This window comes from Melanostigma gelatinosum, assembly GCF_949748355.1.
Source record: "Melanostigma gelatinosum genome assembly, chromosome: 5".
NCBI lineage: Eukaryota > Metazoa > Chordata > Actinopteri > Perciformes > Zoarcidae > Melanostigma > Melanostigma gelatinosum.
The window spans coordinates 27,261,914-27,277,099 of NC_136638.1; the positions used below are offsets into that span (position 1 = coordinate 27,261,914).

Below are 15,186 nucleotides of genomic sequence, written 5' to 3' on the forward strand. Positions count from 1 at the left end.
ACACATATACATATATATATACATACATATATATATATACATACATATACATATATATACATATATATACATACATACATATACATATACACATATACATATATATACATATACACATATATATATATATACATATATATACATATATACATATACATATATACATATATACACATCTATATATACACATATACATATACACATATACATATATATATACATATATATATATATATTATGATTTGAAATGAAAACCAAAACAGCAGGGTTGTCATATTTAGTTTGATTGTAAAAAATACTTCACAGAAAAAAACGGATTAAACTCATGAGACCAGCTGAGGTGGTGATGTCATCAAGTAAGCTGCTGTTCCAATCGTCTGTACGGCTGCGACAACGAATCGATGAAAATCGATGAAAATCGATTATTAAAAGAGTTGGCAACGAATTTCATTATTGATTCGTTGTGTCGCGCTATTATTACGCCACTCAATACGTCGCGGAGATGTTTGAGTATAAAAAAAAAAGTTGAGTTGAGCCATTCGCGCCGCCGGTCTTGCCGGGGCTATTTGTGTTCATTCGCACTGGACACGCCGGAGAGGGGGCGGGGCTTATCGCCCTGAAAGCCGTTCAACTGTCCGCCATTAACCATGGAAACAATAACCTCTATTTCTGCTTCGTACGTGTTGTGGAAGTCACAGATATCCCGGGAAACTAAACTAAATATGTCCGGAGTGGTTACATTTACACCGTCTTACAGTTACAACCGGCCCTTTGAGGGGCCGTGATGATGATGTGGCCCCAGAGAGAAAATGAGTTTGACACCCCTGGTCTAAAAGCTCTAATTGAGAAGCAGTTTGGGAAACCAGTCTACTTAATATCAGCATGTGTGCCAATTTGCTCAAAACATCACTATATATAGCTTTGAAACTAACTTCTAAAACCGCTCCTAAAAATCTCTTGAAGCTACCTGAAGGAATGATCTGTCTCATGAGATTACGCTAAATATCCTGGACCCGATGGAGAGTGACGTAACCGGCAGTTGAAGTAGTGAAGTAGTGATTCCTCACAGCTTTATACTGCTCAAACATGAAATAAAAATGGTTTCTAAATGGCCAGTCACTTCCTGTCATCACTGGACCCTGAAGGACGAGGCGAGCGTCTCTACGTGTTTGTGAGCGTTGCGGGCGATGATCTGCTCGATGGCGACGTACGTCCCAGTGAGGAAGCCGATCAGCCCGATCAGGCTGATCGCGACGTTCTTGGCGGTCACTGGCGGCGATAGCGTGCCCTCCGTGTGGAAAGTCAGAATCTGAAGGATGGGCGGGAAGATCAGCGCCAGGAAGCTGCTGCTGACCGAGCCGACCAGCGAGATGACGAGGTCCAGCTCCGGGATCAGGACGGCGAGGGCGCCTGGAGGAGGACGAGCAGAGACGTTTGTGAAAGGACGGGCTGTCTGCGTTTCTAAACTTCATGAACGTCCTTAATGTCGTAACACGTCAAAGATAAACGTGACTACACAAACTTTCCTCCCCAGTGTTCACCATACACACCTCGATCAAATCAAATATTCAAAACCACCAACAATTCAATCAGATCAAACCAGAAACAATGTTTGTCTGTTTGCTGCAGCAGAATGCGAGATTAGCCACACACACACACACACACACACACACACGCACGCACACACACGCACACGCACGCACGCGCACGCACGCGCACGCACGCGCACGCACAGGCACACTTAAACCACGAGCTGCTTTGCACATGACCTGCGGACATGATGTGGCACATGCATGCATGCATTACCTTTTATCATCTCATCAACATGCATGTGCAGAAACCTGCACCGCATAGTTTGCATAATGTTCTACAGGCTCCAATCACAGCTAATGAACGTAATTAAGAACCCGAAGCTAACAAGCGATGCCTGCTGTTCCATAACTCAATGAAGTCTGATGGGACTGCTCCACATGTTTTATAATAGAACATGAAGTACTGGATTAACCCATCTGTACACACACAGAGCTGCTATTAGAACGCATCAGTGACGTCTCTCTGAATGAGTCCATCTCTGCCTCTGCAGAGCATCTTATTCTCGGCTCCATTTCCTACTCCCCACACAATGCTGTTCAACGAAGCATACTTAATAATACAAAGGTCTTACGTAGTTCCTGGTGCTGAGAAACCAGCATCCCTATCAGACTCGACTGTAGATCGTCACATGTATCTGCTTTATGATGGAACCTTCACATCGTCTAACGGAGGCTTTTATATGAAGCACGTCACATCGCCACCAGTTCGCAGACACACAACACCTACAGAAGAAGAAGTGGTAATAATGCTGCACTATAGCAACACGACTGCTACTGACGCTTACGCATTTAAAGAAAGAAGATGCGTGCGTGCGTGCGGTGGAACTTAAGCATGATTTCTATCTCCTACCGGACATCGAAATGGCAAAAGAATCCACGGTAACGGTGCGCTGCACTGTGGGCGGACGCCTGCAGAGATCGAGTCTGGTTGTGAACTCACATGTGAAGATGACCAACACGGTGCGGAGCAGCAGGTTGACGGGCGTCTGCCACCTCTCAGACACGCGGGCCAACACTGGAGGAATGAGGATCTCTACAGGAACGTAGAACTGAAGGGCGAAGGTGATGAAAATACCAAAACAGTAGAGCAGCTTCACCGCCTGGTACGTCCTGGAGAGAGAGAGGAAAGAGGGAGAGGAGACTTAACCGCTGTGTGTTACTCAGTTCCTATAATAAGTGAATAAACACGAAAAATGTCCCCAAAAAAACCCCACAAGTTCTGATCCCATGATGATTAGACTTGTGTTTTCACTCGTTTGTTTACATATTATATAGACATTGAAATGGTTACAAAAGAGGACAACGTTTAAAAGAAGACATATCTATTAAACGTGGCTTTTATCTTAACATTTGATTGTTTGTTCTTTTGTATATTAAAATATAACTTGATGGCAGTATGTTGATCCTCTAAGGACATCAGAGCACAAGAGTTAAACATGTGAAATGTTACACCTAAAAACAACATGAAATCATATTTAAATGTGTTCGTTTCACTGAAAGGCTGCTGATCAAAAACCTTTCATGAAATACAAAACAAGCATCAACACAATCTTCATGTTCAAGATAAAAAAAAAAAACTTTAGAGACATTCATCGGTCGTCCTTGTAAACAGTAAATTAACATAAAGTGCTGGTAATTATAGCCTTTGAGGTTTCAACCTTCTTGAAAAGCCAATCGACTCCACTGATCAGTGGCATCGGTCCAGTTACGGGAGGCATTTAAAAAGAGGTGCGTCTCCTGTCGTAGTGAGGAGAAGATGAGCGCCGTGAGTCATCATCTACGAGCCTGAAGACCCACACCACAGAGACGTCAGCTCAGCGCCTCCTCTCTGAGAGCGTGAGGATTGTTCTCCTAACCTGCTCGCTACGGAACGTCTGTAGCTTCATGATTAGCTGTGTGAGCACGGACGACTCCACCAACTAACGGGGTAATGATCCAAAGGGGTGAATCGCCAGCGTACAATTGCAGTAGGATTTAGTCTCACTATTGAAAACAGCTGGACTGTGGTGGATCTGCTGAACACCTGGGACCTGTTTGCTGGAGGTGACGGGTTCTTTTCCATTTACAACAGAACCAAAGACAGTCTGCTGAGATGCAAAATGCAAATGAGGCATGATCTAACGTAACCTTTGGTTCATTTACAGACATAAATAGACAAAGTAGTGACACAAACTCTCTTAAATGTGTATCTATTTGTAATCTGGGGCGTGTTGACGTCTCACCAGCAGTTTGGCAGGTTGAGAGTGATGCTCCCTCCTATGTGCTCTCCAAAGCACATGTACCCGATGGTGCCCAGGCTGATGTAGAGGAAGGTGACGATGCCCATCCCCAGATACAGGACCGGGAGGAACCTCTGAGGCCTCTGCATCTTGTTCTCCAGAGGAAGAACCTGCAGAGACGCATGTGAACAGGCTTTACGTTTACATGCTAACGTGTTCGACCCGTGTGCTTTATCACTCAGTTAACATCAGTCCGTCACGTACCACTCCGATCCCTTCGAAGGCAAAGATGGCCGTCCCAAAGAAGAGAGGGTAGTCTATAGCTCTGCCCACTTTGGGCAGGTCGATGGGGTACTTGATGTTCTGCAGGGAAAGAAGAACATTAACTCTACATTCTGCATCATCACATCTCAGTCCAAGGGTTTGCTGAATGCTCCGGCTGCTCTTCCACATCTGGACGCATCACATCTACAGTCAAGAGGTCCATTTGTACCAACCCACGCAAATGCCTGCTCGTAATAGAGCAATCAAATGTGACTACGGTCTTTGATAAGTTATAAAGAGAGAACTGGCATCACTGTGAAATGAAACAAGAGTGGGAGAATGAAAGAGTTTGTTTACAGCCGTTGACTGTGCGCATGTAAACGTAGTCAGAGTGAGAACATGCTGAGCGGTGAGGCAGTGAATCCTGTCTGAGGTACTGAAGGTTAAAGCAGAGAGATAAACGTGGTGCTTCACCGTGAGCGAGTAGAAGTAGATGAACACCAGGCTGGCCGTCATCATCAGGTTGGCAACCAGAGAGAAGGGCGCCAGGTACCGGAGGTCGGGGGTGAACACCAGCAGGACGATGGCGGGCAGGAAGCAGAGCATGTAGAGGCGGGAGTCGAAGCTCGGCACCAGGACCTGGGTCTGGTTGGTGTAGTTCATTTGGCAGTTTAAGGTGGTGGCGTTGGCGGCTTCGACCACCTGGTGAAGGAACGAATGGAGAAGGTGAGCGCGGAGGAACGAGTCCGTACGAATGAGACGAGGACGGTATCTTCACTATGTTATGCTATGTACCCGTACGGTGATGATTAATAGGATTATCGGAACTTTCTCAAGATGATAAGTCAGTATTCCAAAATACTGAAACACTGTCTTAGTATAATGACTTAATATCTCAAAATACTGAGAAACTTTCCCAAAATAATGACGTGCTCATCTCTAAACAATGAGTTGGTGTCTTAAAATAAAGAGAAGCTTTCATAAGTCAGGATTTTCAGAAGGTTTCTCACTATTTTGAGACACAAAGTCAATATTTTGAGATAAAAATTCATTATTTTCAGAAGGTTTCTCACTATATTAACACAAGATATCATCTTATAGTTTCTTTTACTGGCAGGAAATGGTTTTCCATACTGTGGCGAGTACAGGTAGGCAAGTAGGTAACTCCCAAAAGAAGTTTGATGGTTTCAATGAAGTTACTCTGCGTTCATGTAACAGAGGAAGAAAGGAGACCAACACGGTAGACAGACATCACCACCTAGTGGTGAGAAACTGTACCGCACAAATAACGTCTAACCAGGACCAGTCGCTCGACATCTTAACTTTATTATCTGAAGAGTTTTCTACTCACAGAAACACGACACATTTGTGCAAATGCGTCTCATATTTAAGAAAGCAAAGATAAAGAGGTTTAAAATATCCATACATCTTCTCATGCAAGTTCCTGCAGATCCTCTAAAGCTGCGAGCCCATGACATAAATCCATAAGCAGAGAACACGGGAACGGGTTCCACCGCTAGAGCTGTGCTCAACCTCTTCATCGTGTTTAGAGAGGTGGAGGTCAGAGGTCAGAAGACGCAGTGGCCTCATACAGCGCCACTTCTAAACAATCCAAATGATCTCTTTAAAATCACTTGAGAGAGTGTGTGAGTGTGTGTGAGTGTGTGTGAGTGTGTGTGAGTGTGTGTGAGTGGGAGAGTTCAGCACCTGCTTGATATTGTCACTGAGGAAGACAAAGTAGACGCAGCAGAAGCCGAGCTGGGTGATGATCAGAAACAAGTTGACTGTGTGTCTGAGAGGGAAGAGGTGGGACGACAGGGAAGAACGCTGACACGGTAAATATTGAGTCTGAACTAAATACTTTTACTGTCTTAATTGACCCAACAAGTAGTACCAAGTTACAGCAATGTGTCCAGAAAACCTCGCAGAAATGAGTAAGAGATTCTGTAGGAATATGAGGAGCTATTACAGATCTTTCTGCATGAAATACTCTCCACACGTGACTTCTATCGTACTTCCATCTGTTCTGGAGAGGAATCCCTCAGTAGTTGCTCTCCTGAGGCTCTAAGGACATCGGATGTTGAATGTTGTACAGATTGTAAAGCCCTCTGAGGCAAATGTGTGATATTGGCTTTTACAAATTGAAAAAATAAGAATTCAATGTTTGCTCATCATAACTATATTCCACAGTAGAGCCTCCGACACAGTATTTATAACATGGACGTAACTGAATACGGTTTCATAAAATGAGTTTAAAACACACAACATGACATAAAAGAAACTCTGCTGTTGTTTCTAAAGGGAACTTTTAAACGTTGTCTTACTTTCCCCACTGAGAGTGTCTCCTGAGCCACGACACGTTCTCCATCCCGTACTGCATCACCTCGCCGTAACTCAGAGACGGACGGTCGATCCTGGACGAGGAAACACCAAATAACCACATCTTTAAACGGACACTGTAGTCGTGTGGTGGGATTACATGTTCCCTTCGGGGGCCGAGACACAGACTGAACGAACCTCTGAACACAGATCTGATTCGTTAATGTTTAGATATCATGGAGCTCGTTCTCTCTGTGCACCAGTGAGCTTTACAGTCACCGTGTTCCTACAGCGCATGATGGTGCTACATGCACGCATTGGAGCTTTGCAGGAACACGGGTTCAGACATTCACACACCAAGAGGCTGACGAGCAACACCACTACAACCCCAAACCTGCAGATAAACACGACATCATGGAACCACATACTGCCTTTCAGCTGCTAAATGAACAGATAGACTGTGCGGTGGGGAAGCAACAGGAACTGCTAATGAAGACTAGAGGTGGTCCTGTTGCTCCTGCGTGTTTATGACGGAGCGGCAGGAAGTGTTGACGCTGACTCTGCAGTAAAGAGCAGCGTCTCGCCTCAGATGGATATCTTGACTTCTGTGGAAGCGCTTCATTCACACGCTCCATCCTCTTTGGCTCAGCTGGTGTGTACATCCTGCATGAACAGGACAAAGGGCGGGAGACACGGCGTGGGCGGGTACACACACACACACACACACACACACACACACACACACACACACACACACACACGGTGATCTGATAAAAGTGTGTGTTGAGTCACCTCACACACCAGCAGCTGTCACTCAGATAACGGATCATACACTTTGAGGTTTATTGCCTCATTTTTACATAATGTGATGGGTTTAGGTTGGACAGGTGAAAACATGTACCGGTGGAGCTGCTCTGGTGTGCGCGTGTGTGTGTGTGTGTGCTGTTTACACAGCAGGATAAGCGTGGAGAGAGAGAGAGAGATGCCTAAACAAAGTGTAATCTGTCACTGTTGGCACAGCGGGCAGCCAAGCTAACAAGTGAAAACAAAACACAGAGCAGAAGGAAGGAGCCACAGTGGCCCCGCTGTGAGGGGACGGAGGTGGAGACCAGAAGTTATCTCTGGAAACAAACCGCTGATCTACAGTGAGAGACAAGCTGGTGTGAACCACCAGCAGAGAGACGTTGATCAGGAGCCGCTGTATCTCCACCGGCCTCTCTCCGTCCAGGTTGACGGCAAGTAGTCGAGATCACCACCGGAGCAAGGGAAGGTGACGAGGAAAGGAGTGAACTCAATGACCAACGCTGCATTCACATGCAATCAGGCAGACGAGATCATGGGCGTGAACACGAGCAGGACGGGGAACTTAATGACGGTTTCAACTCGGAAAGCTGTTTAAAGTTCACAATAGAATATTAAGACAAAGCTGCATTTTACAGCTTCATCCATTACAGGAGTAACTTCACAGAATAACTATTTAATATATTTCATTCCATCAACAAAGCACCATATTATCAGGAAGGTTTCGCTGATTCCTGCGCCGTCCAGAAGCTGTTGTCTGTACACCGTCGACCATCGGCCTGACTCCATGTGAGCGCAGCATAAGTACAATATCATTTAGGAACACACACACACACACACCTCTAAATAACAAGTGTGATCGACAACCTCCCAAAGTCCAAAAAGGCAACTCCATTAAGATCGTGGCTGCATTGCATTGTGGTCTGTTGACACATGAAGTCTTTGCCGTTTGCTTTGTGACACGGAGCGAACATCCACATTTAGTTCCTCTCTACCTGCTGGAAGCCCGTGAACACGACAGCAATCCAGTGAAAATGAGGATTTCACGCGAGATGTTACTCACTTTGCACTGAGGTGGTGGGAACATTTCACCAGCAGCGTCATGCAGTGGACCGCTATGACTCCCATACACAGCAGGCTGATGGGGCCGAGCTGCAGGGACACAGAGGAGATTAAAGTCACGACGTCGTAACGAAACCAGGAGGACGATGAACAAAGTCCAGCGTGATCACAGGTACACATATATAGAACATACTCCATGTGGGCCAGAGTGTGTGTGATGCATAAGGTGTGTGTGATGCATCTGGAGGGAAGTAGGGAACAAGGAGAGAGCAAAAGAAGTGAAGTTTACATGCATCAGTCAAAGCTCCTCTGAATTCTAAAATATGAAGTTAAGATGCATGTTGCAGAGCAGAGGTCTTCAACTAAAATTCCAAAAGATCCAGATTGAGAAAATCTCCTCGGGCAAAGTCCCGAAACATTACAATAATAACTAACAATTATTATCTGGATGGATTATGAATAATACATACATAAATGTTCTTCTCATTTCAAGTACAATAAGGGCTGGATTAAAGAATAACTGACAGAACAGAAAGCTTTTGAAAAATGTGCATCTTAAAATAAAGTAATTCATTTTAGAAACATTCATTTCTCTGAATTGTCCTGCAGCTTTAAATTCAGTTCATTCAGGTGTGAAGTGATGTCAATAAAAAAGCCACAATATAATATTTGTGTCTTCTAAAAACATAAATCAGTGAGCATGGACTTTATCTGTGGTTATTAACTTGTTTCAGCTCTATTCTCTCTGTAACATCACTGTTGGACAGTGAATTCATGCGTTAGGATTCTGATCATTTTGGGCTCTTATGTTTATTTTCTGTGTCTTCATTTAGATGTGAGTGGGTGCGTTTGTTCAAAGGAGTTTTGCTTTGTCTCGTAGTGCGCTGCCGCTTTTATCAATACTTACGGTTTCTGAACATATGAGACATGCTGGATTTAACTGCCTGTGGGAAGAATTAACAGAGAAGAGTCTGTTCATTCATGCTTATAAATTATATTCTCTCTGAACACGTTTCTCTTTTTGGAGAACGTCATGTGAGATAACCTCTCTGATCAGCGCAGTTTTCCTGCTCTTGTTTCTGTTCTGCTCGTCTCTCCCCCGTGTGTACTTGTCAGAATACTCACATTTGATTGGCTGAGCTTTACAACGCATTGGTCGGTGTCTCCTGCACCGCTGAACAAGTACCGTAACGGCTGTATAAGATGCGCCGCTTAAAAGTAAAAACTCGCTGCCCAATATGTATGATTCCGAAATATCGATTTTAGGTCCGGATCCGGACGCAACTGCGTCTGGGTCCGGATCCGGACCGCGGTCCGCCAGTTAGAGACCCTGTTGTAGAGTACACATATGATTACTTCTGTTTCTAACCTGGCCGTTACCTCTTCCGTGTGTCACATGACGGTTCTGGTTTTGTCTGAGGAGATAGCGGCTCATAGAAGGGATAACCTCACCTATCTCTCTAACTGTGGCCGCAGTATTTCCATCGCGGTGCAACATGCAAATGTTTTCCCGCCGCAACCCCGGCTCTTTAACGCTGCTGTGAACATCAGAAACCGTCTCCAGACCCGTCATGTGACCTGGTGTGATGATGTAATAACGCTGCGTACTCACCACCAGGCCTGCGTTCTTGACGGCCAGAGGAAGGCCCAGCAGCCCCGTGCCGATGTTCCCCTTCAACAGGTGGATGAGAGTCTGACAGAAACTGGAGAACAGGTGGTCTCTGCATTAGAGCCGGGCCAACAGCTGTCGTTACATATCAGACCTCATCATACTTACGAGGTGCCCTCCCGTCCTCCGATCCTCTCGTAGGAGCGTTGGGGTCTGGAAGGTCCCGGAGGAGAAGGACAAAGCGCATCCATTTCTGATGGAATTGGGTCGGGAAACAAAGAACCTGCCGCCAAGGAGAGAATGCAAAAAGAGAGAAGTCGTGAGGCCCTTCAGTCGCGTAGCACCAACAGGATGAAGGACGAGCTTCTCTCACAACCAGCTTGATGAAAACACTCCACATGAGATCAACACATCCTCTCTGCTCCAGAGCGCTCTCACACCGGAGCGCAGGACTCAGACTTTAAAAGTTTAGAAAATCGATATTTCTTCTATTTTTATTGGCAAAAACTACATCTGTTCACAGACTTTCCCCCCCAAAACGTAAACAAGGTCATCGATAAACAATGGACCGACAGCAGAATCTGTAACAACATTAGAATCAATAGAATCTATTCCCATCACTAATGTGGGTGCACAGTTTAAGGTTACGGTCAACAGACTAAATGCCCCTGATGTTCACTCAATGAGTGTCAGTGTGTTACTGCAGAGCAGCACCGAGAACAAATGGAAACATCAAAGATGGCGGATTATTGATTTCTGGAACAACTACTCCCAACGTGCACGGAGAAGGAAAACCAGACTGAAGAAGTCAAAAACTCCAGACGACACTTGAAGTGTTAAGAACAACATTTTTGAGATGAATATTTGACTAAAACATTCTTCTGTCAACAGATCAGAACTACGGCTCAATCTGAATCTCCTCATGCTCTCCAGTAATGGGAAACTTTGGGATTTGTTGTGGGAAGTGTCTGGTGACTCTCACCGTCCTTCTACAAGCGGAGAGGAACTGATGAGGCGTGTTCCAGTGACGGGAGGTCTACTCGTAGTGTGAGAAGTGAAACTGAAGGCCGTCTTTAGAAGCCACAGCGCTCAAAGGAGCTCGTCTTTAATGCACTTCAGAGAAACTATTTACTACAATCTGAGTGAATCACAACAGAAATTAGATGCAATTCATTTAATTCAATCAGTCGCTCTGAGGAGAAGTGGATTGGGAGTAAATGTATCACAGATAGTGCACCTTTATCACATCATGCTGAATATTCAACTTCCTGCTTCCTCCTGACCAACAACACACCAGCTGAGCCAAAAGAAACCGGAAGCAGCTTTGCCGAGTCAGCGTCTACCTGCCAGATGGGATTACAAATAATCCCACAGCGTCCATGTAGCTCCTCTCTATATCACACGACACCTTAACATCAGAGTACAGCCCTGCTGATCCCAGGAGACTCATAACGCTTGATATTAATCTACCTTCAACCCGGTTGTCCACGTCGCTGGAGGCCATCGTGTCGGGTGGTTTGGTGGACGGCCGGGGCGTCGTCTCTCCCAGCCTCACAGATCCTAATGCCGGGAGATCAGGGAGTCCAGCATCGACAACCGCACCAGGCAGAACCAGAGAGACACAGCGCTCGTTAAATAACATGCTGCGCAAGTGAGGCTGCAAGCAATGACGGTTTCATGATTGATTCCGTTCTCCGTCAGCGTAACATCTCTCTGAGCGACGTGTTGGACAGTCTGTTAATCACAACACTTGACGTCGGAGCACTGAGCCACCGCGTTACATCAGAGCAGCGGAGCGACAGCTCAACCAGCTGAGAACATCGGCACGACCTGCGGACCGCTGCTGCTAATCACACAAGGATTTGCACTGAGAAGGCGTCACTTCATTGTTCATTGCAGCGAGAACAGAAGAGTTCAGACTGTAGCCGTAATTTCTAGGCACCCAAATTTGCAATTGTCATACCTGCACGTCTAGTGAGGCCGCTTCCTTAAATCTTCTCGTCAGAGCATTTCTGTTTAATGTCAAATTAGTTCAGAACTCGTGAAACTGGATCGTATTTAAAAGAGGACTTATAAGACGGACACTTTAAAGGGCGTTGTAGAGACGTTGTCTCCTTTAACGCGACACAGTGGAACTACACAGACGTAGTTTAACAGACAAAGCCGCTCGCGTGTGAACATGAACTCCTGCAGCTCCTGTGGTTCAGTGAGTCGGTGACTTCCTCAGCAACCACAACGGTACTGAGAGCACATCATGAGCTACACTGCAGGTTTCACAATGAGAGGACTAAACCGAAGCACCGCGGAGATGACAATATGACGGGAGAGATTTCTGGCATTGAGATGTTCAGATGTGGAGCATTTTTAAAGTTGCACAGGCTTTACAGCTCACTGCTACGTTAAATATTCTCATTAATCTTCATTCTTTGGAGCCCTCACCTCAGATGAAAGTTTCTAAAGAGAGGAAATGAAAGATTCACTTAATCTGGGAATCTTTTCTAAGCTTTTACGAGAAGGCCGGCTCGTGATCAGCTGATGAAAATACAATTCCTAATCATTTTTGTATGTGATGAATGCTCATCAGGGCTGCGGATAAACAATTATTTTCATTATCGATTAATCTGGTAATCTTTTATGCGATGATGTCAGAAACCGGTAGATTACAACCGAACACCTGAAAGAGTCGTAGATTCATTTGTTCTGTGGATTGACTAGTTGAGCAACTTCTGTCGATGCAGAGAACTCTGTGTTTGAAGCTTTCGGTCTAAAAGGACCTTAATGAGAGCATGCACGGTTCAGCTGGAATGACAGGTGTAAACAAACAAACACATCATGTCCCGGAGCCTCTACCTCCAAGGTGTCCACAGGTGTGCTGCATACAGTGATTGGGAGTGTTTGTTTCTAAACCTGCCAGTCCAGCTCAACCATGTATACCCTGAAGGTCCTTTAGAGCCAAAGTGTTTTCTGCATAGGTTGAAGTGTGCAGATATCTATTCTACCAGTGGGAGCTTGTTTGATGCTTCCTGCACCTCGTTTAAAATAAGATTGTTGTATAAAATGCCTCACTAATGTGCCCCAATGAACAACGTTTAGATACAGTTTGCTTTCTCGTGTTCTGTCATGAAAACAAGACATGAAGTCATTTCAGCTCATAAAACATTATAAGAAAGGTACAAACTGTGACGTTTACATTCAAAGGTCTTAACGTCAATAATAAATGTGTTTATTGTTTACTGATAATAAACTAACAGGGTGCGGTCAAACTAAAACACCGTCTTCATATGTTCCTTAATGTCCATTCATCACGCACACACACACCCGTAAATAATAATAGCAATGAAGGTGTGGGCTGACAATAGGATTTACTGGCGTTAAATTAGATACGTCGTCAACAACAACAACAACAACAACACTACTCGTGAGCCGTTATTAGCATGGAAACATAGCGGTTTGTTCAGCATCTTCACCATATCACAGCTAACCTAGGTTAGCCACCGTTAGCTCTTCGTTGTTCGTAAATGTGCCATATTTGTAACCGTGAACAAGCCGAACCCATAAAGCTCGTAACGAACAACAACCTACCTCGTGCTAGCGGTAAACGTCGTGCTAACGTCGCCGTTGGACCTCTGAATGTCCGCTGGTACTCATGCTGGTCGTGGTCGGGAACTAATTGAATGCTATAAACCGGAGAGTCAGCTGGGCTCTTTCTGTGCGTCCGCCGAGAGCTTGGTCACGTGACAAAGCCGCTGGCTGGCTGCCAGTATTCGACCGAGAGTACTGGTCACGTTTAACAACTTTAAAGCAGCGTCACTTTTTAAGTATCTTACAACTATATTTCTATAAAAAGCAGTATGTGTGTAAATGACTCTTAATGTCTTTTGTTAGGACGGTTTTTATTTGCTATTTTTTTAACGTTTTGGGTCCTTTATTTTGAAGTTATGCTGGCGTAACCGGAAGCTGATACGAACTCGTCAGAGAGCAGTAACTTGATTTAGCGTAAAAAAAGTAAGATCATTGACGGTGTGTATTAAAATAAAAGTGTTTGTAAGAAATCCGTTTGCAATGAGGGTTGCTTCATCAACGGTTGAGCTCCTTGCTGGAAAGGGAACAATGTATTGTGTGTTTGGTAAAGCTTACACATTTATTACAGGTCTAATTCTGGGGAAAACTCGGCATCACTGCTGAAAGGGCTTTTATTTTGAAAGAATTAAATGTAATGTATTTGGAAGCGCTTGATTTGAGCGCCAGGGCGGGCGGTGTTACGGTTCAACAAGGGACCGTGTTAACTGGCGACTTCCAGCCCAATGCGTCTGTTGTTGTCGTAGTTACGGCAGCTGTTGAAAGCAGGAAGAATATAACACGTAGCTGTCCTCGTCAATGCCGCATTGTTTAGTTTTGCATTACAATGTGAAACCTTCTTATTTACAGTCTTTGGTCAAAACAGACCGGATTCCTCGTCTTTTGAGGAAATAAGTACTGGAGTTTGAAACGTCGCTTGTTGTTCATGTTGAAACAGGAAGAGAGCTCGTTGCTCTTCCTTTGAAATAATAAAGTTGGTAAAAAAACACAAACGTCTTTGGAGCCTGTTTTGTGCAAACATGTGTCACGTGGAATAACTCTGTAGCACAGTTAAAAGAAGAAGACAAATATATATAAATATCAATAAATCATATTTACGGGATTTGAACTCATATTGTGTGGATTGCGCGCTCACGATGGAGCACTCTGTGTACTTCAGAGCAGTTTAGAAGCTGGTTTCTGAAACAAATGGTGCCTTTTTAAAATCTGACAGTTCAAAACGTCTTTCTATCGCTGCAAATTAATGAGGCAGATGTTTGTGATGTCTCGTGAGGTGAAAATACACAATGTGGACATAAAGCATGAGAGTAAACAAGAAAAGCTAAAACATAAAATGAAGAATTTAACCAGCCGAGAACACAGAGATGTCAAACAGTTGAGTTCATTTGAGTTTAATAAGTAGAAGACATAATCACATTTAATTTGACTCACAGAGCATCACACTGTAATACATGATGGCACTATTTGTGTCCAGCTTATTGACCAGGTTGAATGGTCGTCCTTAAAACTGTATATTGTGTGGACAGCCGATGGCCTCTCTCGGCTCGGTTTATTCTTGAGTGTGCCCACCACGTATTACATGTTGTGATGCTATGTGGCTCTGCACGTATTACATGTTGTGATGCTATGTGGCTCTGCACGTATTACATGTTGTGATGCTATGTGGCTCTGCACGTATTACATGTTGTGATGCTATGTGGCTCTGCACGTATTACATGTTGTGATGCTATGTGGCTCTGCA

At 44.6% G+C, this 15,186-nt stretch overlaps 1 protein-coding gene across 1 annotated transcript; it reads right to left on the reverse strand.

The window, feature by feature from the left end:
- Positions 1–268: 268 nt before the first annotated feature.
- On the reverse strand, positions 269–11,508 carry slc36a1 (solute carrier family 36 member 1; the record flags this gene model as incomplete). Its single annotated transcript, XM_079269238.1, has 11 exons — positions 269–1,410; positions 2,533–2,702; positions 3,815–3,981; positions 4,076–4,174; positions 4,550–4,777; positions 5,783–5,867; positions 6,400–6,489; positions 8,259–8,347; positions 9,870–9,978; positions 10,035–10,149; positions 11,337–11,508. 11 exons carry the CDS (start codon positions 11,506–11,508, stop codon positions 1,130–1,132), a joined length of 1,605 nt encoding a protein of 534 aa, XP_079125364.1. The 3' UTR covers positions 269–1,129.
- Positions 11,509–15,186: the final 3,678 nt, after the last annotated feature.